Below are 27,515 nucleotides of genomic sequence, written 5' to 3'. Positions count from 1 at the left end.
AGTTTGCTGCCTTTGCAAGCATGAGGCCCTCAGTTCAAACCCCAGTGCTGCCAAAAAGAAAACAAAACAAGAATATCTGTCCTTAAGAAATTGTTACACCAGGCGCCGGTGGCTCACGCCTGTAAAGCTAGCTACTGAGGGGGCAGAGATGAGGAGGATTGTAGTTCAAAGCCAGCCCGGGTAAATAGTTCATGAGACCCTATCTGGATAAAACCCTTCACAAAAAAAAGGGCTGCTGGTAGAGTGGCTCAAGGTGTAGGCCCTGAGTTCAAATCCCAGTATCACACACACAAAAAAAAAAAAGACACTCGGTTTTGTAGGCCTTTTAAAAAAATCAAACTCAAAACAAAATACAGTTTCCCAAGTTAATTTGCCTTTTTGTGGTTATAAGTGGTTTTTATCTCAATATGAAAGTGTTTGCAAGTTTTGTCAGCTGGAGAAGTCTGTACAGGTTTGGCTGAGGTGGCAGGTTTGCATGTGAGCAGGCACAGTTTATGTGAGACGGCCATGTGTCTCAGGATCCCCTGTACTGCGTATGGCCGAGGTGGAGTTCCCATGCAACGTCAACTTGTTTTCACAACTTACATTAGTCAGAGTAGGATTTCTAGTGGTGGCAGTAACAGTCAGATACTCTGTATTGAAGCTATTTCTTTAAGAGAGGGAATAAGCTGTGTGTCGAGTTCATACCGTAAGCCCAGGACTCCAGAGGCTGAGGCAGGAGATTTCTGCTTGGAAGCCAGCCTGGGCTCATAGTGAGACCCTGTCTTGAAAAAGGACTAGACAACCAAGAAAGAAAGAATGAGCTGGCAGAGTGGTTCCCGTAGTGGAGCGCCTGCCTCGTAAGCATGAGGCCCTGAGTTCAAACCCCAGTGCCAAAAAAACCCGAAAAAAACAAGAGCGTGAACTTTACAGATCGCAAGGCCATGGTAGCACATTCTAATTTTGTTCCTGTGCCAGATATGCAGCCTTTTAGCAGTCCAGGCCGTGAGAGCTCTTTTTCTTACCTTACAGGAATGAGTGGGTGTGTGATTGTCTCCGTGCTCGTGGTGTGGGGGTGAGGGTGATACACGTGACTCTTTCAGGATTTTTCTGTCCTTACAGATACTACTACCAGAGGGGAATCCTTGCGAAGGTAGAGGGCCAGAGACTAGTTTATCAGTTCAAGGATATGCCCAAGAACATAGTGGTCATAGATGACGACAAGAGTGAAGCGTGCAGTGAAGACTTGGCCACCGCAGATGAAAAGTCTCTAGAGCGAGTGTCGCTGTCTGCAGAAAGCCTCCTGAAAGCAGCCGCTTCTGTCCGTGGTGGGAAAAGCTCGTCTCCTCTAAACTGCGCCAGAGCAGAGAAGGGCGTGGCTAGAGTTGTGAACCTCACCTCCCCGGGTCACGGTCACGACACTGCCTCCCGCTCTCCCACCACCGCGTCCTCTGTGTCAGCAGCTGCAGCTCCCAGGTAAGGAGGCAAACCATGAGCTGGAGTGTTTACTTTCTTTTCCTTGGTTTGGCAGGCTTTGGTCTTTTAAATGTATGTTTTCGTTGTTAAAGTAGATGGCTTGCCTAGTCTGAGTGGGTTTTTATTGTACTGATGGACTCTAAGGTGGGATTTTTAATGCTTGGTTTAGAGTCTTTCACACTGTAAACTTCAGAGATTGCCAGTACATCTGTACCAGTTGGGAGCACCAGTTTATGCAGTTTGGATTTGTACTCATCTTTTTGTACAAGAGACTCATATTCTAATTTAGGATAAAATATAATCACCTCTTTCTATTTAATCTACTAGGACAGTTCGTGTGGCAATGCAGGTACCTGTTGTGATGACATCCTTGGGTCAGAAGATTTCAACCGTGGCAGTTCAGTCCGTAAATGCAGGTGCCTCATTAATGACCACCACTAGCCCCACAACTGCAGCCTCTCCAAAGGTAGTCATTCAGACAATCCCTGCTGTGACGCCAGCCTCCGCTGAAAACGGGGACAGAATTACCATGCAGCCTGCCAAAATCATCACCATCCCAGCCACCCAGCTCGCACAGTGTCACCTGCAGACAAAGTCCAACCTGGCGGGGTCGGGAAGCATTAACATTGTTGGAACCCCGCTGGCCGTGAGAGCACTTACCCCTGTGTCAATAGCGCACGGTGCCCCTGTCATGAGACTGTCGGTGCCTGCTCAACAGGCGTCTGGTCAGACCCCTCCTCGGGTCATCAGTGCAGTCATAAAAGGGCCTGATGCCAAATCAGAAGCAGTGGCGAGAAAGCAGGAACAGGATGTGAAAACCTTGCAGCTGGTAGAGGACAAGCCAGCAGATGGGAATAAGACAGTGACCCACGTAGTAGTGGTCAGTGCACCCTCAGCCATTGCCCTTCCTGTGACTATGAAAACCGAAGGGCTGGTGACATGTGAGAAATGAACACGCCTTCACCTTGGACTTCAGACTGTTGGTATACTGACGTAACATGGCAAGGGAATTCATGGAGAAAGTCAGAGGAAGACTTTAAAATGTTTTTAATGCATAAAAGAAGCAATCAGACTTACTGGAAATAAATTACCTGTCCCATGTTTCAGTGGGAAATGAACTGCACGTGGAGATGCTGACAGAAACCGCCTCCTACAGAGGAAGCGACTTGACTCATCAAGAGGAGAGAGACTTGAGAGGGACCAAGCGGCTCACTACACTGTCAGGTTACACTAAGACCCGGAACACTAACAAGCCACCTGTAGGAGGTGACAGTTTTCAGTGGGGAGGACTGGGATGGGTGGTGTCATTGTTACAAATTGAAATATTTGATGCATTTTATATGCAAACCAGCAATTATTACTGTGTTCGCACAGTGCTCACTTAACTGGTGCTATGTGAAGACTGCTAATATAGGTATTATAGAATGTGAACTGAGGAACGGATCCAAAAGCTTCAGAGAGGATAGCAAAAAATCTAGTGTGAGTTTTTATATATATATATATATATGTACATACACACACATACAGATATGTGTGTGTATGTGTATATACATATATACCATATAGCTTAAGCTGATTTAAAACAAAGGCCTTAGACTAATTTTTGGTTTTCTTTCTTGAAATAAGCTAATGGCTTGTTTGTGTAAAGCTTTTTTATTAAAAGAAAACTTTTAAAAATCTTGTACCTAGCACAGTATTGTTAATAGAATTTACATGGAACATTTTATAGTTTAAGTCTGTCGGTTTCTTAATTGTGGACAAATTAACAGTCGGCCTTTTGCTGTAACACACCGTGTCACTCACTCAGCCCTGGCACCTGTGCGGACACATCAGTTTCAGTTCCACTGTTCTTGGAAGTTCAGATTCAGCATGGATTTTTGTCAGGTAGCTCTAATGCCTGCTGTTTGTTTTCTTATTCTTTTTTCTGCCTTTCCTTCCTTCCTTTTCTTTCTTCCTTTCTTTTTTAGTTGAAGTTTAAGAGGGAAAGTACCAGTGTTCAGATTTGAACTATAATAGTTTGTATATTCAACATTTGAAGCATATTCTATTTTGTTGTACTCTTGTTTCAAAGTGTATTCAAGTAGGTTTTCTGAAATATAGAAATGAAATTTCTATCTCGTGTTTCAGTCTCTGGTGATGTTTTTAACAATTCAGAAGCCGAAATAGAGATGTTGTTTTAAATGAGCAATACAAGTCCTAGTTTTCTTCCCAACTACTGCGTGGTAAAGTGCTACTTCTGTTCCATGCTATGTTGTCAGTACTTGGTGAATATCTGCTTGCCTCTTTCTACTTGTTGTCATTAACTGCAGTGGTCTACTTAACCACGTCGAACCTGGTCACACTTAATTTATACACATAAGACATTTCAGGGCTGGGGTGCAGCTCTTTACTGGCAGTGCACAAGGCCCTGGGTTCTTACTCCAAGCACAGCAAGAAAAAAAAAAAATTCAAATCTGACCATTTGGGCTGGCGGAATGGCTCAAGTGGTAGAGAGAGCACCTGCCTAGCAAGCATGAGGCCCTGAGTTCAAACCCCAGTGCTGCCAAAAAAAAAAATTTGTTTCTCCATGAGACCTTTTGAGGGTAAGAAATAATCCTCTAGCCCTTCCACAGATTTAAGAAAATGAGGTGTCAAAAGGTGTACAAGAATTACCTGATTTCACACACAACTCAGTTCTATCATTCTACTTGTAATGTTTTTGTCCACTACAAAGAAAAGGGTGTCTGATTTTTAGACGTTTAGATGAACTGATGCTTAGTATTTTTTGGCCTATCATTGTGCATCTGATTCAACACTATTTAGATTGACATAGATTTTATAGGGGTTCCCTTTTTATTTTAAATATTACTAATTTTTTTTTCTTTTTTTGGCAGCACCAGGTTTTGAACTCAGGCCTCATGCTTGCTCGGCAGGCGTTCTCTATCACTTGAGTCACTCCGCCAGTCCTGTTTTTTAATTTAAATCTTTTTGGGGTGGTACTGGGTTTGCAAGTGCAAAGCCAGTGCTCTACTGCTTGAGCCACACCTCCAGTCCATTTTTGGGTTATTTTGGAGATCAAATCTTACCAACTATTTGCCGGAGGCTGGCCTTAAACCATGATCCTCCTGATCTCTGCCACCAGCACCTGGCCCTATTGGTAATTTTAGACAAATACCTCAAGAAAAAACTTGATTCTTAAAATATTTGGGAGTAAATCTCAAATTCCAACTCCTTTTGGAAACATTTCCTTAAATAAGCATTTCAGCTTTCAAAATCCGTCTTTTTTGTTTTGCCATGTCTTCTATAACATTCCTTTAGGGCAGACTGTTTCTTATGCCTGCCTGCACCCCTTCCCAAAAGCTGCACTGCTGAGACATCCAGATCCAGCATTTGCAGGTTTTGGTAACATTTCGCAGGAGACTGTGTTACCTGCTGTGACAGCAGCTTAAAGGTACCTAAGTTTTAAGTGATGCTTCCCCTTAAAGTGCTACTCATTGGTTCTGACCACTCAGAACATTCTGTGTCCTTTTTAGAATAGATGCATCTCACGGTTAAGTGTGGAAGCATGTGTGACAATGTCTACTGATCAGTGTTTCAGTTAGCACTGGTGTGCCCTCCACCTATCCTTGAACTATTGCTTTTAAATCAGTGACTTACATTTGCTTTTTGTGTCCAGTATATTGAGGAAAAGCCATGTAACCAGGCCTCAGTGCCACTGCATTTTCCTGCCTAGGCAGGCCTTTAAACTATAGTCAGTCTGTCCCTTTAATCCTTAGGTGATTTCTCCCCACCCCCACACCAGTACTGCGGTTTGAACTCAGAGCCTTGCACTTGCTAGGTAAGTGCTATACCACTTGAACTGTGCTCCCAGCCTTTTTTTGTTTTTTGCTTTAGGTATTTTTCAGATAGGGTCTTGTGCTTTTGCCCCAGGCAGGACCGAGATCTTGTTACCTTTACCTCCTGTGTAGCTGGAATTATAGCCTTGTACCACTGGAATCCTCCCTCCCTCTGCCTCTTGAGTAGCCAGAATTACAGGTGTGAGCCACCATGCCTGGCCTATATTAAACTCTTCTAAAATCTTTATTTTGGCTGAATGTCAATACCAGCAGCCCATAACTAATGCCAGCTGAAACCTGGAGTATATGTGTATACGTGTTGGGGGAGGGCATTCTAGACTCCTTCATATCTATTCATTCCTGGGTCCTGCTGATAGCACCTACCTTGTGAGTGCCTCCTTTCCCCTCAGTCTGTCTGTACTGCAGTCTCCCCAAGGCGCCCTCTAGTGCAGTCTCTGTACTAGCCAAGAGCTTTGTAAAATGCACATTTAGTCTGGAGGAGTGGCTCGAGTGGTAGAGGGCTTGCCTGGCAGGTGTGAAGCCCTGAGTTCAAGCCCCAGTCCCACCAAAAAATCCCTCACACCAAGACTGCTTTAGATTCAGTGGCCTGGCCCTGAAGATAAAAGCCTTACAGGGTAAGGTAACACCTAAAGAGGTTTAGTCTGTGCCTGCCTCCCCTACCCTCTGTGCCTTCGGACATCTCTGGGCTTTAGGCCCAATGATCTCTGGCACCTCCCCGGACACCTCTTTCCTGCACCTACATTTGGAGGTGAGGACATCAGAACAAAACCATAAGTGGCTTGGACGCCTTTCTGGGTGGGGGTGGTGCTCTCCTGGGTGAGGTCAAGGGTGAGGAGTGGGAATGGGGGCCCCAAGCAGCAGGACCACGCAGTGGGGGGGCAAAGCAGACAGGCCCCAGAACAAGCCAGGCTGTCCAGTGGCGACCCTGCCTCCTTCACTCAGGTGTGTGCACTGGCCGTGTTCAAAGGTTAGCTTCTTTCCAAAGGCAAAAGCTTGCCCTTGGGGTTATTCTCAAATATCCTATGCTCCTTTTAAGTCCCCTGCTGTCCTTAGGAAGGCACCACAGAGCACATGGTTTTGGGGAGTCCTGGTTACAAAAGCAACTTTCCCCTGCAAGTCCTCTGTGGTTGTGACTCGCCCCTAATTAAAACCTAAACCCTGGTACAGTACCCGCTGAAGCCGCCCTGATGGTACAAGACTATCCGCCCTCTCAGCCTCCGCCTCCAAACCTTTGAAACGCTCGCTGCAGGGGGTGCAGCTGAACACCCAGCACCGGCTTCTGGGAACTTTCTGAACCTTGTCCCTTCTGAGAAACTTCTTTGGGAAGTGCCACACAAATGGCAGAAATGCCGTCCTCCAGAATACTTCTGAACGGCCTCCCAGGCGGAATCTGGGTTTGAAGTACGTTTAATAGGGTCCTGTTTCTCGTTAAAGATTTTAGTTTTAAAAATGGCCAACTCACATGAGGGCAAGGTGTGGATTAAGGTCAAGCTAGAAACAGCCACACTTGTTCAGAATGAGGTGTGGCTGTAAAGTTCACGGCTTGTTTTCAGAAGTAAATCTGTGTGCCATCAGCCATGCTGGTTGGCATCGCCTGGCTTCTGAACGGCTTGGCAGCCTGGCATGGGAAGCAGCGCCCTGCATGTCTGGACACCCAGGGTGTGGGTAGTGTCAGTCGAAGGCAGATTTCTGCTTTGCAAAGCAAAGTGGGACTGCCCACCTCTGCCAGGATTTGTGTGTGGGTGTGGGGGGCGCACAATTTCTTGCCATTCCATCAGCCCATAAAGCTATTTTGCGATTAAATTTCTCTTAACACCTGGTGCTGCCCTTTCAAGTTCAAGGGTTGCTCTCTGGCTAAGAACAGGTGTGCTTTTAGCAAAATACAAAGACACAAAGTAGAAAGCTGTTCCTTTCTTGTTTTGAACTTTAGGCATTATCATTCAGTGACGTACAGATGTATTGTTTTTATTGCGGTGTGGGGTTTGAACTCGGGGCCTATACCTTGAGCCACTCGACCAGCTCTTCTTTTTGTGATGGGTTTTTGAGATAGTTCCTTGTGAACCGTTTGCCCAGGTTGGCCTTGAACCTTTGTTCTCCTGATCTCTGCCTCCTGAGTAGTGAGGATTACAGGCGTGAGTCGCCAGCGCCTGGCAAATTTTAATTTGTAGACATGTCACAAACCTGAGGTGAGGAAGGTAGGTGTAATGACGGATGAGGGCCAAGGCCCTAAGAGATGGAGCTTGAGGGTCACAGCTGTGTCACCGAGTGTGTGTCCTTTGACATGTGGCTTTTCTCCCTTCATTTTGTAAGTTCAGGCCTTTGCCATTTTGATGTTTGACCATTTTTTTCATCTACTGAAGTTTTTGCTCCCCTACAAATCCACTTTTCTCCCCATCTGTGTTCGTTTTTCAGATGTTCTCGTTGAGCTGGGTGGGGGCACTGTGGCATTTGCAAAGGCTCTTGCAGTGGCAGCTGTGTCGAACTTGAACTCGCCCCTCCACCATATTGCTCTGTCCCTCCCTCCCTCCCACGGAAGTAGTTTTCAGCTCTTTTTTCCGCTTACGTTCTTGTGTACACAGTATTCCCCCTCCTAAGCCTTCCCAGCTGTGTTCATTCAAGGCCACTAGCACTCAGCAGTCAAGGCAGACCTGGATTAAAATCCTTAGCTGTCACCTTACTCAAATAATTGGACCTTTTGAACCTTTGCCTATGAATTGAGTCATTTTTTTCATAGTTTTTTTTTTTTTTTTTTTTTTTTGGTTTTGGTCTTGGTCGTCCAGACTGGCCTCAAACTCATGATCCTCTGTTTGCCTCTTCGGTGCTGGGATTAAAGATGTGCACCACTATGCCTTGCAAGAGTAGTAGTGATGCAGTCATTAGTACTACCACATAGAATGGAAGCTGCTGAAATGACAGGAAGCAAAACTCCACACTGCTCATCCCGTTCAAATCTGCAGTCACCTTTTACGACGTTCCTATTTACCTTGTTTTTATTTGCTTTTAAGACAAGAGTGTCACTATGGAGCCCATACTGGAACTTGGTATGTAGCACAGTCTGATTTTGAATTTACAAATCCTGCCTCCACCATGAAGGGCGCTGGGATTAGTGGTGTGCCCACCCCACACCTGGCCAACTTATTTTAATCACATTAAAAATAAGCTGGGTGTTGACTGCTTACCCGTGTAATCCTAGCTACTTAGGAGGCTGCGATCAGGACCCCATCTCCAAGATAACCAGAGCAAAAGGAACTCTGGACACCTGCTTTGCAAGCACGAAGCTGAGTTTAAACACCAGTCCCGTCCCCCCCACCCCCCCCAAAAAAAAAGGTAAGGCACTAGCTTTAAAAGACCATTTATTAATCTTTAATATTTACAATCATACATTAAAATACGTATCACCAGTAGGTTATTTTGTTTGGAAGAGGCTTCACATACTATTGTTCCCACCTTTACTTCTGATGGAAGAGAACTCCAGGCTACCTTTTCAACTTGTTCACATCATTCTTCCTTCCAGATGTTTTGAACCCATCATCTATCAGGAAGTTCCCATGGCATCCATGACAGGTTATTTTAGAATCCCATCTCTAAAAGGAAAGTCCCACTGATTTTCTTGGCCACTTCACGTAACAGCTCCTACCGTGAAAAGTACAAATGATGACACTGAGTAACCAAATGCATCCTGACATTAGTCCAACAGGAACGGTACCCAGTGATTAAATCAAGAAAAGTAAGTGTTGTTTAAATAACTGAAAGCTACCTGGACTCTTCAAGAAACAACGGAGAACACGGAGGCACCAGGACTACTTACGAAGGGCCTGTCAGGGAGGCTGACACTTAACACAACAGAGACGCCTCCAGGCTAACTAGCTCCTCCACCAAATGAAAACCTTGTAAAAATTTAAGAAAATTACTATAAGTTACTTTGTATCTTGTGTTTCTGCATGGTTCTAAAATGTGCTTAATGCTGTAATTTACTTAATTTTACATGAATATATAAAAATAAATATTGCCATGCGTATTTCATTGACATTTAAAAAACCCACAAATAAATAACTTGAAATGCTGTCTACAGAATTGTCCCTGTGTATTTCTTGTTAATTATGAAGGACTCAAGCATTTGCACGCTGAAAAGGCTTCCGAACAAGCCCCGTTTACTGCCCTTGCATGGGGTTGGTGGTGCAACACAAGGGAAGGGAATGACAAAGTCAAAAGTGGAGTGCAGCCACGTTTGTCGCCACAGGTTTGAACTGAGGAGGTTTGTGGGCTAGCGGGTCTTTTCCAGGGCCTGCCGGAACACTGAGCGGGAAGTGCAGAGACTGGGAATCAATCCGTCCCCTGGCGACTTCCTACCCCGTTTCAGTTCCCCAAACATCCCTGGTTAAGACTTCTGGACTGAAAGGCCAGAAGCATTTATAGAAGTCCATGCGGCTCCTCGTTGAAGCTGAAGTCGCACACGAGAGACAGGTGGTCTGAAGGGTAATGGAAGGATGGGAGCCGGTTGGGGCCGATCTGCTCTTCGGTGAGCAAATCCAGGGCGGACCTGACGCTCAGTGCGTGCTTGGAGTACCAGATGTAGTCCAGGGTGTGCCTGCACTCCCCCGAGGTCCGGATCTTCCACGTGGTGTACGGCGGCTCTGACTGCCCATCGGCACTCAGCAGCTTGTAGGCGCTGTTCAGGTTGAGGCTGGAGGAAGCAAAGTGTTTGTAGACCTCCTCCGTGGGCTCGGCGTTGAAGTCCCCACAGACGATCAAGGGGATCTTGGCTCCTTGCGTGATGCTCTGCAGGTTCTGCAGAAGGTCACAGCCCTGAGCCGATCGGAACCGCTCCCAGCCAGTGCGAGCTTTTAAGTGGGTGACTGCGATGCAGAACTGCCGGCCGGACTCACTACACTCCAGGGTCTGTGCAATGGCCACCTGGTTGGTTTTCAGTGTCATGGCTGTCAGCCTGATACTGGCACTGTTGATGAGCTTGAATCGGTTTTGGAGGAAAAATAAGGCACAGCCATCTGGCCCATTGTTGTGCTCGACGTCCAGACAAGGTGACCAGGGCTTGGGACAAAACGTGCCCTGATAGCCCAATCTACTGAGCAGTGGTTGGAAGGTGTCGAAGTAGTGGTCCACCTCTTGGAGGCACAAGACATCGGGCTGGTAGGCCAGGATTTCTTCTAAGATGAGACACTTCCTCTCTTCCCACTTGAGGGCCTCCACAGGGCACTGCACAAAGTTGTCTTTGCCTTCCCCAAGAGCTGAAAAGAGAAAGCCAGCCAGCCAGCGGTCAGTTACCAGAGACCAGGACTTCAAAGAACCTGGGGGTCTCCGCGGATACTGCCCACACAAGACTCGGGATGCCCTGCGCTACCCGCCCAAACGAAATACCTCCCATTGTTTGGATGAAGCAGGCAACTGGTTGCTTCTGTAGCAAAACTACTTCACGGGACTATACTCCAGGACACAAGAGCTTTGCTTAGTAGCTGCTCTTTGCAGTTCCAGGGATCTACACTATGTCAATGCAAATAAGTATATTTAACTCTAAGTGCTAGTTTGACTAGACTGTAATACAGCGTGTGAACTGACTATGTATAAATCCGGCTGAATGGGGTCTATTTTAAGCAGGCAGCTTTTCCCACCTATGAGTGAACTCCTGGAAAAACGAAAGAAGCAAAGACTGGCAAGTTAGAGTATTCCCTTCTTTTTCAGGAAATACACACATGCATACAGAAGAGGCACTTGCTTCTTTTTCTTAAAATTTCAACTGCCACACAAAGGCAATGCTACAGAAGACTGATGGCACTGGAGAAGATCTGCTCTTTACTTCAGCAGGCCTAGGAAAGCAGACTGCCCTGCCACAGATACACTGATGAACAGAGAACTGAAGCAACTTTTCTTGGTCTTAAGTTATACAGATGAGTGTAGATGAGAACCTAACCTCGGAAATATCTAGACTCAGCTGGGCGCCCGGGACTCACGCTTGTAATCCTAGCTACTCAGGAGCCGAGATCAGGAGGATTGAGGTTTGAAGCCAGCCCCGGTAAATAGTGCATGTCACCCTATCTTGAAAAACCCATCACAAAAAACGGGCTGGTGGTCCTAAGTTCAAAGCCCAGTGCCTCAAAAACAAAACAAAACAAACCCCACCTAGACTAACTCCACTCAGAGCCGTCATTCCCTGCAAATGCTATGTTGGTGCTGCAGACGGAAGCTGGGGGCAGCTGGTTTGGGGGAGGTCACCCACCCTTCCACAGCCCGTCCGCCCGCCTCTTCCTGCAGAGGGCGCCAGCGCGCCGCGCATGCGCCGAGGCAGACGTCACGGCGCATGCGCACAGGCAGCGTGCATACCTTGAGCAAGGATGTTCCACTGCATGACCCTAATGGGTGGGTGGCGAGTGGGGCAGTCCGTCCTCAGATCCACAAAGTCCCTCTGGAAGCGGGGCGGCCGGGTGTGAAGGACAGCTCTGCATTCCTCGAGAAGTTCTTTGGGATCAATGGGCTCCAGGTGTTCTGCGTCAGGGGCCACCAAGTACTCCGGGTGCTGAGCGGCCGCGCTGCTGCTGAGTGACTTGGCGAGGGCGCTGTAGAGTCTGCTCGTCCCGCTTCCCATGGAGCACCCTGCGGGGCAAGCGGCACCGTCAGCCCGGCCTCCCCAGCCCCTCTTCCAGGGCCGATGATGAAGGGCGTCTCCTCCCTCCGGATCTCACAGAAGAACCCCGCTGCAGAGTGAAACGCCAGGGAACTTGCGGCGCCGGGCTCCAGGAATCGGCCCGTGGCACGGCGAGCATAAGCTGGGAGCACAGAGCCCGACTGGGCCTGGAAGGCCTTCCCACTCGTCCCGCACTCGGTGCGCAGCCTGTCTTCACCGGGCACCTCCTCTGCGCAGCTCTCAGCGAGCAGGACTGGCACTGGCAAAACTCCAGTCTCCTTAAACTAATGTGGTCCTGCTCCCACGGCCCGGGGACGATCTCTCAGCAGGTACGCTCATTTTACATTCCTATCTGCCATCCCCTCAGCTCTGGGAAGGGCACTGCAAACCATGGCATGAGTGCTAGCAAGCAGTGTTTAGGGAAAGGTTAATTCTCATGACTCAACGAGAGAAAGTTGAGTGTTGATTATTGAGAACAGGCCAAGGTGTAGTAAAGGCGGAACAATTAGGAAGGTTCAAAGTATCCAGAAAGACGTCACAGAAACAGGACAGATGGGCGACAGTGATGTGTGACTGACTCCACACTACGCACTCAGTCTATCCTACGTAGCCACCCTCATCAGGTGTACACGTGTGCACACAAATGGGAATTCTTTTTTTTTTTTTTTTTTGGTGAGATTAGGGTTTGAACTCAGGGCTTTTACCACTTGAGCCACTCCTCTAGTAAGGGCATTCATTTTTAAAAAAATATGTTTCAGTGTTCACCATGTGACAGATACTACTCCAGCCTCCTGGAGACAAACAGTGAACAAAACAGACAAGAGCCTGCCCTCCTGGAGCTTATGTTCTAGCAGGGGAGAATTTATCACATGGTGATGTCATATGGAGAAAGAGAGAGAGGAAGGTGGGCAGGCAACGCTCCCTGTGGGGAGAGAGTTGCTGGTTTCTCTGTGATGTGGTTAAGGGGGCCTCAGCACAAGATGGCATATGAGCAGACACCTAGAGAGGTAAGGAAGTGAGCCTAATGGAGAGCCAGTGGAAGAACACTCCGGGGAGAGGGACCAGCCAGCACACAAGCTGAGAGGATACCTACTTTAAGTTTGTGGCCTGAACAGAGTACACAGGAAGACAGGTGAGTAAGGTGGTGCAGGGCCATCCTGAAGGCCATTCTGAGGACTGGGTCCTTCATCTGAGTCAAGAAACATTGGAGAAGTCCAAGCAGGAGCAATTACCTGATTTACGCTTTAAAATATCTTTATTGGCTGATGTCTTAAAATCAGCTTTGCCACAGGGAAAGGAAACAAGGGCAGACAGGACATGCACTGGAGTGTGTTAAGATAACGTAGACGAGACAGTGTAGCAGTGACTGTGGTTGCGTAAATCTCACATTGGAGCCAGTAACTTCTGTGGACTTGGATGTGGTTTGTGACAGAAGGTCTCCAAGACTTCTGGCTAAGCAACTAGAGTAGAAGGTAACCATGGTCAGGAAGACTTGCCATTTTTGGCAATCAGATACACCTGCCATTCAGGAGTGAGGTGCCAGGTGGAAAGAAGCCCGTGGAGATGCCAGTGCACACAGGCACAGTGGGGGTGATGGACAAGGAGGACAGGAGGGGCCGTGCAGACAAGGCAGAGGTTCCTCCAGGAGGGAGTGCGCCTGCGTCCAGTGCACCTCATGGTTCCAGGAAGACAAGACAGAACAGAGCTGAACTCAGCATCATGGGAAACCTGGTGCCGTTCTCAGCCATTGCTTATTTTTTGTGGAGTCGTAGGGAGAGGAAGAAGTAAGACACAGAAGAGAAGTTACTGTGAGGAAATTTTGCTTAAAAACGAGAGAAACACAGTAGCAAGGTAATTCAGCTTTCTACCATGCCTGTGTGCTACTGGGATATTCTCTCCCCAGTCACTAAAACTTTGACAGATTCAACCAGTCATTTCAGTGCTCGACACTGACCAATGGCATACAACAAACTGAGCAGTTTTTATTCATGGAGACTACTGAAGTCTAGAGCAGGGCTGCGGGCCAGGTGTGGTGGTGTACACACACCAGTACTCCCAGTGCCCAGAGGCTAAGGCAGGAGGACCCTGAGTTTCAGGCCAGGCTGTGCTACACAGCAAGACCATGTTTCAAAAACTAAAAGGGTTGGGTGTGGCACTGAGTGGCTCAAGTGGTAGAGCACCTGCCTTGCAACTGAGGTCCTGAGTTCAAACCCCAACACCACACACACACGTACACACAGACCCGTATTTCCTGAGAGGACCAAGAAGCAATGGACCCCAGCAGGACAAACACATCCAGCTCTTGGTTTCTAATGCCATTCTCAAAACCAACCAACCAAACAAATGCAGTCTAGGCTCTTTGGAGAAATGACAGCAGGGAAAATAAAGGTGAGCCAGAGACAAAAAACCAACATGAAAGAGTTCAATGGCCAAAGCTGGGACAACTAGAGTAGAATAAAATATCAGCTTAGAATCCAACGTGTAAAATAAACGATGAATAATGGGGCTGGAAGTAGAGGGGAGACAAACCTTTACAGATTCCACATGATTTATGGGGAAAGCCCTGGCAAAACTTATTTTCACCAGATGATCAAACTAATTATCACAGGTGACCAAGTCATGTTAGCATGTACCCCTGATGTGATGAGAAGGTCACTTTACCTCTGGACTTCCTCTCTATCCTAACCATGCCAAAGGCATCAGAAAAGCTTACTTCAGACTCATTCCTACAAAATACCTGACCAGTGTTCCTTAAAGCTGTCAATGTCTTGAAAAACAAAGACTGAGAGACTGTCAGACTGAGATGATGTTAGAATGCAATGTGCTGTCCTGAACTGGATCCTGGGGCAGAAAGAGGACATTAGTGGGGAAACTAGTGAGATCAGGATGAACGCTGCAGTTCAGGTAATACTTAGGTGTCTAGGCTGGGTGCTGGTAGCTCACACCTGTAAACCTAGCCACTTGGAAGGCTGAGAGCTTGGAGGATCACAGTTCGAGGCCAACCCCGGGAAGTAGTTCGCATGACTTCCCCCCCCACCCCCCCACATACACACCTCTAAAATAACCAGAGAAAAATGGACTGGAGATGTGGCTCAAGTCTAAAAAGTGCCAGCTTTACAAGCACAAGGTCCTGAATCCAAACCCCAGTCACACACACACGCACACACACAAAGTTACATGCCTCTGTTAGTTTCTCAGATCTGACAAATATACTCAGTAATGTAAATGTTAACATCAGGAGAAAGTGAGTAACAGTATGTGAGAACTCTGTACTGCCTTTATAATTTTTTCTGTAGATACAAAGTTATTTCAATATAAAAAAGTTGACTTAAGGAAGGGCATGGTGGTGCACACCTGTAATTCCACCACTAGGAAGGCTACAGAGGGAGGACCAGGAGTTCAAGGCCACTCTGAACTACATAGTGAGTTCCAGGTCATCTTGGACCACACAGTGAGGCACTGTCTCAAAAAACCCCAAGACACTAAGGACATGAAAAGACAAGCATCAGATTGGGAAAAAATACAAATTATATATCTTATAAAGGACTTCTACTAGTACACCTTGGTAATAATAAGACAAACAATCCAGTTTAAACTGGGTGAGGGTGGCTGGCACAATGGCTCAAGTGGTAGAGTGCCCACCTAGCAAGCATAAGGCCCTGAGTTCAAACCCCACTAGACAAAGAAAAAAGGTGTGTGTGGGGGGGGGTGCCTGGGCCAAGACTTAAAAGGACCTTTTACCAAAGACAACAGAGTAGCCAATGAGTACATGGATAGATGCTCAGTATTATTAGTTACTGAGGAAATGCAGATTAAAACCATAAGGAGACACACCATACCTCTACTAAAATGACCATGACCAAAAAGACAGAGCACATCAAGAATCTATGAGGACACAGCAGATGGCACTTTCATCTACTGCGGGTAGGAATGTAAAATGGGGGTCATTTTGAACAGTTTGGCAGTACTTTGAAACTGTAACATCAACTTAGCACATGACCCAATAATTTCACTCTCAAGAATCCATTCAAGAAAAATGAAAATATATGTATCCCAAGCCTGGCACAGAGCCATTCACCACAGCATTACCCATAATGCCCCCCTATAGAAACTCAGTGAGCATTACTGGTGAGTGAAGAGAATACATCCATCTCCCTCACGAAAAAAACAAAAAAACAGTAAAAAACAATAAAAAGCAAGGAAATGAGACACCATGGGCTTCAAAAGCATCACGCTAAGTGAGCGAAGCAGAAGCTGGTGGTGGCCTAGGGCTGAGAAGGGGAGCACAGCTTAACTGCACCTGGGCTGGAGGGAATTGGAGCAGACAGAAATGCTCCCAAAGTGCATTGCAGCAATGGCTCCACAGCTGAAATAACTACAAGGTACTGAAGCCGGGCACAGTGGCTCACCCTGTAACCTAGGGACTTGACAGGCAGAGATGGGGAGGACTGCAGTCGGAGGCCTCATCTCCAAAATAACCAGAGCAAAATGGACTGAAGTGTGGCTCAAGCAGTGGGGCACCTGCTTTGCAAGTGTGAAGCCCTGAGTTCAAACCCCAGTCTCACAAAAATAGATAAAAGGTATTGAATTGTCATGGATTATTTTACGGACAGTAAATTACACTTAATAAAGCTAATGGAGAGATGGAGAGATGGAAGAAAAGAAGAAAGGAAGGAAGGGAGGAAGGGAGGGAGGAAGGGAAGGGAGGGAGAGACTGCAGGTAGAAAAGTAACTCAGAGTTAAAACCCTTCACTAGTCCCTGACTTCAAGGAGGCCCATTGTAATTTTAGCAAAACTGTTCTTCCTTCTATCAGAAAGAAAGAGGATATGAACATCTAGGAAGAAAACAACGTTTGAGTCATCACCTGAATATTACAGCTGACTGTGGGCCACGGAATACAGACTGTCACACTTGCGGGGTGCGTGGTGCTGGGCACGGAAACCCTTGAGCCCAGGGCCTTGCACATGCTAGGGAAGCTCTGTACCACTGAGGCACACCCCAGCCCACTGCTAAGTCCTTAAAGAGAGTGTCAAGGGCTGAGACACAGGCAGGTGACACTGCTTTCATTGGCTTTTTAAAATTAATTGATTAATTAATTAAAAGCATACTCTGGGCTCCCTCTGCAGCACATGATAAAACTAGGTCAGCATGGCCCTTGCACAAGGAAGACACGAAAATTCGTGAAGTGAGGGGAAAAAAGCATACTCTGCCAATTTCTTGTTTGAATTAAAAATAAACACTTAGCAGCTGTGTATCTTATATTCCTGGAATTATATGATTCAAAGTCAAAGGTGAAAGGAAGTTTTAGAATCTCACCTAAGCTCCTGTGTCAGCTTAACACGAAGGAAAGCTTCAGTTGTTTTAATCTTACAAAGTTGTAAAATTGGTACACTGGAGAACCAGCTGGCCAGCCCTGAACAGTTAGGGATGTAAAGGCGCCCAGAGAATCAGAGTGAAAATTTCCATTGTACAATGATCATCTTTTAAGTTAGGACAGCCGGCCCCAAGGAACACAAGGCAATCTCCTGGCAAGAAAAGCAACTTTAGTGTACATCTAAAAGACATATTTAATAAAGAGACTGGACGCAGACATGTAGAGACTCCAAATATCTAATGTTTCTTCCTTTGAGCTGGCTGTGTCTTGCTATGTTGCCCAGGATGGCCTCCTGCCTCGGTCTCCCACTGTGCACTTTACCCCTAAATTTTCTTCCTTCAGAGTAAGAGACGGAGCCTGGGGGCTTGCATATGCTGGGCGAGCATTCTGCCATTAAGCTGTACACCCCCAGCCCTATCAACCTAGGTCACAACACAAGCTCCTGTGAGTGCTGACTGTGAGAGAAAATAAGACACCTCCACATCACTAGTTAGATCACTGGACAACACGTCCCAACAACTGGGACCAAACTGACTGGGCCGATGGTTCCAAGCAGTCCTGAGAGCGCTTAGAAATCACAGAAGACATCTGGGTAGCGCTCCCCCAGCTACGCAGCAATTGCTTTTTCTAGGCTTTGGCCAACCATTTGATCTGTGAATGATTTTTCTCACAATTAGTTTGAGCTTCAGCAAAAACAATGGCTAAAAGCCAAAAGTAAGCAAAAGCCAGGATTATCTTGGGTCCGCACCTGGGAAGCTGCAGAAGCTGACCGGTTTCCCGGGACCCAGGAAACCATGAGGGATCAAGCACACACTGTACCAGAACTGTGGAGGACAAGGCCACAAGGGCTTGAGAGAAACGGCAAGCCAATGCTGCCACCTGCTGGCCATGTGTTACACCACGCAGAAAGTGAAGGCTTCTGAGTGGAAATTCACAGATAATAAGACAGCTTGAATGCTGACTAGTGAACACTCATTGACATACTTCCTTAGTTTCCCCACGCCCAGGTCTATGGCTCATACTTCAGTGACCTTTTCTTACACCTCACCTGCTTCTCTTGCTGAGGTTACCTTGGGACATTTGAACTCCAATCCTGGTCCTTCCCTCATGAGACTCTCAAGCACCACAAGGGCAGAGACAGGCACAAAGTTCACCAGTGCCCAGTTCAGCACCTTAAAAAATGTTCGCCAACAGGGCTAGAGGTGTAGCTCACTAGCAGAGTGCTTGCCTAGCATGTGCCTGGCTCCCGGTTTGATCCCAGCATGACAAAAAAAATTATTAATAACTTTTAAAATGCTAGTAAAAGGATGGCAAGTAACAGCCACATGCCAGGAACACTGTGGCACACTGACAGGGCTGTCTTACATTGGCAGAGAGCACCTTTACTTGTTACCTGTTACCCTCAAGAACCCTGGGGCTTCTAACACGATTTTTAGGAGAGGTACTGACCTCTCCTAAGTCACTTTTTTCTCGTTTTTGGGGGGTGGGTACTGGGTTTGTCGCCGACACGCTGAACCACTCCACCATCCCTTTTTGTGTTAGGTATTTTCAAGATAGGGTAGTGCGAACTATTTCCTGGGCTGGCTTCGAACCTCGATCCTCCTGATCGCTGCCTCCTGAGTAGTTAAGATTACAGGAGTGACTTGGCCTGAGTCACTATTAAATGTATGTCTATCTTCCTGTAATTTTGTGGGACCCACCAGCTAGAGAACCAAACTTACCAGTGGGTTGTGTCCCTGGAAGGTGCAACTGTGAGTGAGTGAGGCCCTTCTCAATAAACTGTGTGCAGTGAGGAACTTATGGGCCCTAGCGACACTCCAAGTGCCAAGTCACGAAGACATTTTGTGGTGAGGGTCAAATATTTTGGTCTGTGACCAGTCTCCAAATCTCTTATTAAGCATCAATGTGGGAGGACATAGCAAAGGAGCATGGGAGCTGATGGCTAGAATTTCTACTGTGCTCAAGTTCAGGCTGCACTTCTGAGGCAAGAGGGCCTCCAAAGCATGGCCAAGTGAGGCTGCCTGGTTGCAAGTCCTGGCTCCACTGTTTACTAGGAAGATATTACACAAATCATTTACCTTCCATGCCTCGGCTTCATTTGGGAATAATTGGCATCTGTTTAGTTTCTGTGAGGACTGACTTAGGTTAGATGGACCTAGCTATTTAAGTGAGCAGCTAAATGTTATTTTCTTACTTTTAGTGAACTGGGTTATTACCACTGTAGACAGCATGCCAGACTGCCTCCATGATCTTTGTGACAATCCTGCCAAGCAAGTGTTCTACATACCACTTTACAGACGTGGATACCAGGTTAAGAGATTGCACGGGTCTGGCCCTGAAGAAAGGTGCCCACACCCCGGCCTGCTGCTCATCAGCGTAGCCAACTGTGCTGGCACCTGCAGAACAGCTGGCTGGGCACCCACAACAGCCTATTCTCATGCCAGGAACAGACGAGGTCAAGTTCCACCTCATCCATCTGTTGACGTCACTGCCTTTACAGCACACTCGTGCTGCTGCACAAAGTGTACAAAGTGTCGTGACCTGCACGGCATTACCAGAGATATCAAGTGAAGGTCATGACTCTCAACCTAACATGTCTAAAAATACAAGCACCTAGACACAGTGTGACAATCCAAGCAACATGTCTTTGCCAGGCAGCAGTCACAGACTAGATAGACAAGAATATCAACCTTTTCCAGAAAAGGTTGAGCTTACCTTCAGTTAGGACAGACTTATTATTTTTTTTTCATTTTTCTTTTATTATTCATATGTGCATACAAGGCTTGGTTCATTTAGGACAGACTTATTTAGAAAATACCCCTAAGGAAGAAGAAATCCTCTCTCTCACACACACACACTCTCTCTCTCTCTCTCTCTCTCTCACACACACACACACACACTCACTCACTGCTTAGCTAACCCACTTGCAGGGTGCTCAAATGTTTGTTGGCTGGCCCATTGTTCCCACAGGCTGGGATTTTCCAGAATAAAAGCTTGGAAGAGATGTGAAAAAGCACAAGCCAGAGCCTGGTGCTGCCCCACTCCTAGCATCAGTGAGGACATGAGTTACTCAGGACAACGACCTGTTGTTAGGGTTATAATGGAAATACGGAAGCGAAAAGGAACATTGTGCTGAAATAAAGGCACAGCGCTCTCTTTGCATCAGAGTCCACAAACTATAACTCAACTCTGGCCAGCACCCTGTCTTTATCTGACACTGAGCTAAGAAAGACTTTCTTTTACATTTGAAAATGGCTGGAAAACCATCTAACAGTAATATTTCATGGCTGTGTAAAGGACATGAAATTCAAATTTCAGTGTCCATAAATAAATTTAGATATTGTACTGTCTACAGCTGCTCTCACACTACAACTGCAGGGCTGAGGAGCTGCAACATATGGCCTGAGAAGCCTAAAATATTCACCAGCTGGCTTTTTACAAAAAGTCTGCCAACCTATGCTCCAAATTTTTTCTTTATTTTTTGAGGTACTGGGGATTGAACTGAGGGCCCCATGAGCTAGGCTCCTAGCCCTGTGCTCTACATTTCATTAAAATCAAATTGCAGTCTGTTTATATAGACATCATAAAGCCAATGAAAGATTTTGGTCACTTAAAAATGGGTGAAGCCAGGTGCTGGTGAGTCACGCCTGTAATCCTAGCTACTAAGGAGGCAGAGATCAGGAAGATGCAGGCTCCAAGTCAGCCCAGGCAAATAGTTTGCAAGACTCTTATCTCGAAAAAAAATCCTTCACAAAAAAGGGCTGGTGGAGTGGCTCAAGGTATAGGCCCTGAGTAAACCCAGCACCGCAAAAAAAAAGGTGAAAACTATTTTCATATACAAATTTCCAGAGCCTTGTTTGAGTAATTAAGGTCTGTGTAAGAGTATACAAAACTTCTTTAAAATGTAAAGTAAAACTGTCAACTGTTTCACATCTCTATGCCTAGTGCTCACTTTTAAAACGGGAATCTATAACCTTATACGTAATTAATAGGTCTCCAGGCCTGTTAGTTCTAGATCATGATAACAAAATAGAACATATATTTACTTATCCTTCCAGGAATAAAGTACCCGTATTCAAAAATTTTTTAGGCAGGCACCGTGGCTCACACCTGTAACGCTAGTTACTCGGCAGATGGAGTTCAGGAGGATGGCAGTTTGAGGCCACCCCTAGCGGGAAGTTGGCAACACCCCATCTTCAATCAGTAAAAGTTGAGTGTGGTGCATACCTACCATCCCAGCTACATAAGAAACATAAATAGAGCCGGGCACCAGGCGCTCACACCTGTAGTCCTAGGTACTCAGGAGGCAGAGATCAAGAGGACCGCCGTTCGCAGTCAGCCTGGGCAAATAGTTTACAAGACCCTACCTCAAAAAACTCCTCACAAAAAAAGGGCTGCTGGAATGGCTCAAGGCATAGGCCCTAAGTTCAAGCCGCAGTACTGAAAAAAAAACAAAACAAAACAGGAGGATGGTGTTCCAGCCTGGGCATGTACACAAGATCTTAGTCACAAAATACATAAAACAAAAAGGGCTGGGGGCATGACTCAAGCGGTAAAGCCCCTGCCTAGCAAGCACAAGGCCCTGAGTTCAAACCCCATGACAAAAAAAAAATAATTTTTTTAAAGAGCTGGCCTTGGTGGTACATGCCTGCAGTCACAGCACTCGGGTGGCTGAGGTGGGATTGTGAGTTCTAGGCCAGCCTGAACTACATAGTAAGATACCGTCTCAAAAAGCCAAAACATTTAAAGAAAGAATATTATGGGCTGGTGAAATGACTCAAGTGGTAGAGTGCCCGCCTAGCAAGTGTGAGGCTCTGAGTCAAACCCCAGTGCTGCAGGGAAGGGAAAGGAGTCAACAGGTAGAGTCCACCTGCTCAGGCTCCACTTACAGACACTAACTTCAGAAGATCTGAGCAGGACCCCAGCCATTTCTCAATAGTGGAAGGAGAAAAAAAGTGCTAATTTTCTTTGTTTCTCTCTCTTTTTTTTTTGTGGGGTGGGGTTTGAACTCAGGGCTTCGTGCTTGCAAAGCAGGTGCTCTACTGCTTGAGCCTCCAGTCCATTCTGCTCTGGTTATTTTGGAGATGGATTCTCCCAGAGACAGCTACGGTTTTCACTTGTGGTCTTCTCTAAGAATTTCCCCTATTCTAAGAATAATAGTAAATCCAAGGACTAGAGATGTAGCTCAGTGGTAGAACAACTGTCTAGCATGCACGACATAAAAAATAAAATAAAAACTGTGGGCTTGAATGGGGCCAAGCACCCTGGCACATCACCCTGCACATTTCTATGTAGTTACTGAAGTATGATAATAACTATTTAGGTGGCTACAAGGCCACCTGATCAGTCAGGAAAACTCCTAATAGCAAATATGGAGGCTTCAAAGTCTCTTCCCTTCCTGCTGCTCCTTCAAGACAGCAGAAGATAACTGCCTTTCTCTCTTACAAAACACCATAGATACCTCAATTACATACATCCACCTACTCTGTAAGTTGTGCAAGCAATCAGATGGATACACTTCCATTACAATGTCAATCTCAAGTTTCTTCTCACTAAACTTCCATAAATATGCCAGTCCCTTCCATTCTAAACCCTGTCTTTGTTGAGGCAAATGGGCCCACACTCAAAGACCTCAGCACCTCTTCCAGGATTCTCCATGGAAGCACCTTTGGAAAGAAGGGCAGAACTCACAGCATACCCCAAACTCACACCTGTAATCCTAGCTACTTGGGAGGCTGAGATCAGGAGGATGGAGGTTGCAGGCAAGTAGTTTGAGAAAACCCCCCTCCCCCAGTCTGCAAAATAACTAAAGCAAAATGGACTACAGGTGCTTTGCAAGCGTGAAGTCCTGAGTCCAAACCCAGTTCCTCCAAAAAAAAAAAAACAAACCTCAGAATCACCCAGGGCACTTGTTAAACATAAACAGTACAAGGCTTCTCCCAGGACACTGATTCAAGTAGACAGTGGGATGACCAGAAATCTGCCTTGTAACAAGTTCCCAGCACTTCCTCTTCTACGAAAATGTCTTCCACTTCTCCCACACCTGTGCCTTCTTCCAGGCACTGTCTCCCTTCCAAGGTTCCCTCTCCCGGTCCACCTACACAAAGCAAATGGTTTTTCCAACAAATCCAGCCTCACTGACTTCTCAGCTTAGTCACGTGAACCAAAGTAATATTTGGTCTTTAAGTGTAGTGCTATTCAATAAAGCTTGTGGACCTATTGCTATCAATTTCTCTTATTTGCCTTTTCTAGGTGATGTAAGAAACAGCAAGCAAGAGCAAATGCTTTGCAAATGTGCTTATGTGTGTTGACTGTGATTTTGGAGGTGTGGTTATTAACACAAAAGCCCCCAATGGTTTGTTGTATTTGGCTGTCACCACTGTATGTTACAGGCAAATGGTATCTTAGCTCTCCCACAAGGAAAGCCGTTTATTTTGCAGAAGCTTCATAATTACAAGCTTTCCCATTTCTTCTCTCTCATAAGCAGCTTACTCACATAGTTAAGAGACCTACTAAATAAAGCCGCCTCCTCAACTGAGCTTGTATTTGCCTTTAAATTGTACCAAGAAAAAAGCAACATGTTCCAGTGGTGAGAAGTAATCCAGCCAACTGTTCAGTATCTGAGGAGGAGGGAGCAGGATGGCATTTATAAGCCCACAGATGACTCCCAACTGCATTTCAGCCTGCACAGTAACTGTGGCAACTGTGGGCTCTTTATGGGAGCTGCTATCCTCACTTGAGAAAAGGAAGCAAGCTGGTGAGATCATCTCCAAGGCCCCCTCTAAATCCTAACAACCTACCACTGGATACTCCCAAGTGCCAAGGGGCAAGAGTTAAGGAAGCCAACTATTGGGACTCACTACTTCCCCTTACAAGAGTGTCTGGGGGTGAGGGCAGCTTTCAACTCCTTCAAGGTCTGTCTCATATTATGAGTACCCATGTTCCAACTTCAGAGCACTTAAGAATAATCTGCCAGTCAGACATCCTGTGGCTCACACCTGTAGTCCTAGCTACTCAGGAGGCAGAGATCAGGAGGATCACGGTTCAAAACCAGCCCAGGCAAATACTTCATGAGATCCTATCTTGAAAAATACCCAACATGAAACTGGGCTGGCGGAATGGCTTGAGTGGTAGAGGGCCTGCCTACCAAGCATATACCACAAAATAAGTAAATAAAATCTGGGGTTAATTTTGCTTCTGATGTAGAATTGGGGGCCCACCATTAACCATCTTTTTACTTTTTATTTTTTGGTGACACTGGGGTTTGAACTCAGGGCCTCATGCTTGCTAGGAAGGCATTCTTTACTGCTTGAGCCCCTCTGCCAGCTCACCATTAATCATCGTGATCTAATAGATGTACAGGGGGAAATCCAAGAATCTGCATTTTTTTTTTCAAAAAAAACCAAAACACCTAATATTGGTTGAGGTTCTTACATCTCCCTCTCAGCACCCTTGTGCTATTCACTAATCTGTTAACTGTGACAGAACAGCATGTGCTTCAACTCGTTATTAAACAGATTTTTAGAGTATCTAAATCTGTCCATGAGCAGTAGGCTCTGGGTGACAAACTTCTTTTACTTCCTGTAAGGCACCTACAGTGCCATTGTCAAGATCTTTCCGAATGAAGTTGTGATCAAGCGATGGATGAGCCGAGGAGTGCACAACTTAAGTGGAGCTGCAGGAGCAGGAAAGCTACTACTAGGCTTTGTAATAACTGTCTACCATAGTTTAAGTACCATCAAACTCCTCCAACTTCTTTTCTTTTGGTGCAGGGCCTGGTGCTCACCAAGCCCACACTCTTACCACTGAACTCCTCCCACCCCAAGTCCTTCAATTCCTTTATCTCCAAACCCAGAGGGAGATCATCACAACTCCAAATGCTCTGCTGCTCTGAACTGGCCACTACTCCTCAATGAACTCAGCTACTTGTATTCCCACGATGAACCCACTGACCAAACGGGCCTGAGGGCCTTGGAGGAAATTTAACATGAGCTGGTAGATGTGACATCACTGATTTTCTTTAAAAAATTTTCCAGGCACTGATGGTCCTATAATCCTAGCTACTTGGGAGGCAGAGACGGAGGATCAAGGTAAAAGCCAGCCTGAGGCAAATAGTTCTTGAGAAAACACATCACAAAAAAGACCTGATAGAGTGGCTCCAGTGGTAAGAGCTCCTGCATAGCAAGAATGAGACCCTGAGTTCAAACCCCAGTGACACCCAAAAAAAAACAAACAAATAAATAATAATTTCACTTTAAAACTTAACAAGGTTCCTCTTGAAAATTTGCAATTATAACAGTTATTGGTTGTACCTTTCCTAACATTTCTATAGGCCAAATCCCTATAGAACTGGAGGGGGGAAAAAGGTACCTTTCAAGTTCACTGTTTTGAAAGAATATGGAGTTTAGACTCTCCAGTAAGTAGTTCAACACCTTCTTTTTTCCAGACAGCCTCACTATGTCGCCCAGGCTGGCCTCCTACCTCAGCCTCCAAATTCTGGAATTACAGATAGGCCCACCAGGCCAGGCTTTAACATCCTAATTGAAAAAAATATATCCAGTAATAATGTGATTAGAGTTTAAAGTCTTGGCTTCAATCACAGCTAGGTGATAACTTGTTAAGAAAAGCCACATTAAACCTACTCTTTGTAAGTACTTTGTGATTGTAGAATTGTGTCCCCAGGTAGAAAAGAGGTGGCAAAGAAGGGAAACCCAAAGTATAAGATGGATATAAAAAACGGCTACTGGGCTGGAGAAATGGCTCAGGCAGTACAGTGCCTGCCTAGCAAGCATGAGGCCTGACTTCAAACTTCAGCGCTACCAAAAAAATAAGTTATAATGATGATGCCTTGGTAAAATTGGCTCTTGGTGAACGGAAGGTTCAGTTTTGTAAGATAACTCAGGTACACAGGACCCAGAAATGACATAAGTATTAAGAGTGGAAGGCTCTGGAGGCTCACGCCTGTAATCCCAGCTACTCAGGAGGCAGAGATCAGGAAGACTGGCGTTCAAAGCCAGCCCCGTACAAGGGGCTTGCAAGACTTTATCTCCAAAGTACCCAATACAGGCGGGCGCCGGTGGCTCACGCCTGTAATCCCAGCTACTCAGGAGACAGAGATCAGGAGGATCAGAGTTCCAAACCAGACCGGGGCAACAGACCCTATCTCGAAAAAACTCATCACACACACACAAAGAGCTGGTGGACTGGCTCAAGCGGTAAGAACACCTGCCTAGCAAGCGTGAGACCCTGAGTTCAAACCCCAGTGCTGCCAAAAAAAAAAAAAAAAAAAAGGGTGGAAGGCCCCAAAGCATCCAAATACACGTAAAACGAGTCAACATGTACCATCATTACCATGACTTGAAGAAAATCCAGAACATCTAGGCCATGCGGGCCACACGATCAAGTAAGCACCACTTTAGATTCTATCGCCTAAAAATGGCTTTAGGCGGTTCGTGCAATGAAAAGCATGAGAGCTGGGTGCTGAGTTCGAGCCCCCGCATGGCGGAGGGGAGCGCGTAAGCTACAGATCCTCGGCGTGTCCTCGGAGGGCGGATCTTCAGGTGCACCAGGGCCAGGCGGGAGCCTGGCGACAGCTGAGATCCTCGGCAGACGTGCTGCCAGCGCCAGGAACGGCAATGCAAAGGCGGAGCGCAAACGGGGGGCAGAGAGGGAAGGGGGGCGCCGCGGGCGGAGCGGCTGGCAGCCCGGTCCCCATCCATCGCGTCCGCGGGAACCGCCGCGCACTCACTCACCTGTTCGGGGACACGAGCTCGCGGCGCCCGAGGCCACCGAGGCCGCCGCCAGGAGTCGGGGGGACGCGGGCCGTGCGGCGGCCGCCGGCGGGGACGACTGGCGGCGCGGCCCGGGAGCTGGCAGGCGGCGCAGGCCGGGGACGTCCCTCTGCAGCAGGGCGGAGCAGAGCCGCCGCGGGCTCTGATACATGCCGGGCGCCGCCGCCACAACCGCCGCGGCCGCTTCGCGCGCGGGAGGAGGGAGCCTGGCGCCGGCCGGCGACGCGACGCGACGGGAGGCGAGGCGAGGGGACCGTCGGGGCCTCCGGGCCGGCGCCCTCGGGCTCCTTTCTCACCCCGCCCAGGGCCCGGGGAAAAGTCCCGGGCAGCCGAGATGGAGACGGGCAGAGAGATGCGACGGCGGCGGCGGCGGCGGCGGACTGTGCGGCCGGCTGGCGAGAACAGGAAGGCAACCCGGCGA

At 47.0% G+C, this 27,515-nt stretch overlaps 2 protein-coding genes across 11 annotated transcripts in view; one reads left to right on the top strand and one right to left on the bottom strand.

The window, feature by feature from the left end:
- Window positions 1–12,257, top strand: part of Elf2 (E74 like ETS transcription factor 2) — a 93,901-nt gene extending 81,644 nt beyond the window's left edge. For all 10 annotated transcript variants that reach the window (XM_020171490.2, XM_020171487.2, XM_074041181.1 and 7 more), the window contains 2 exons: window positions 1,102–1,455; window positions 1,783–12,257. In XM_020171490.2, the coding sequence (XP_020027079.1) occupies window positions 1,102–1,455; window positions 1,783–2,407 (979 nt within the window). In that variant the 3' untranslated portion in view covers window positions 2,408–12,257. The remainder of the gene's footprint in view (window positions 1–1,101; window positions 1,456–1,782) is intronic.
- Window positions 8,628–27,289, bottom strand: Noct (nocturnin). The gene is made up of 3 exons (XM_074041185.1): window positions 27,056–27,289; window positions 11,628–11,897; window positions 8,628–10,537 (listed from the first exon to the last, which is right to left on the bottom strand). The coding sequence occupies exons 1-3, from the start codon at window positions 27,243–27,245 to the stop codon at window positions 9,702–9,704; spliced, it is 1,296 nt and encodes a 431-aa protein (XP_073897286.1). The 5' UTR covers window positions 27,246–27,289; the 3' UTR covers window positions 8,628–9,701.
- Between the last annotated feature and the right edge of the window lie 226 nt (window positions 27,290–27,515).

Source organism: Castor canadensis, chromosome 9 (genome assembly GCF_047511655.1).
Source record: "Castor canadensis chromosome 9, mCasCan1.hap1v2, whole genome shotgun sequence".
NCBI lineage: Eukaryota > Metazoa > Chordata > Mammalia > Rodentia > Castoridae > Castor > Castor canadensis.
The sequence above is the reverse complement of the archived record's forward strand: the minus strand, read 5'-3'. Positions and strand labels throughout refer to the sequence as shown.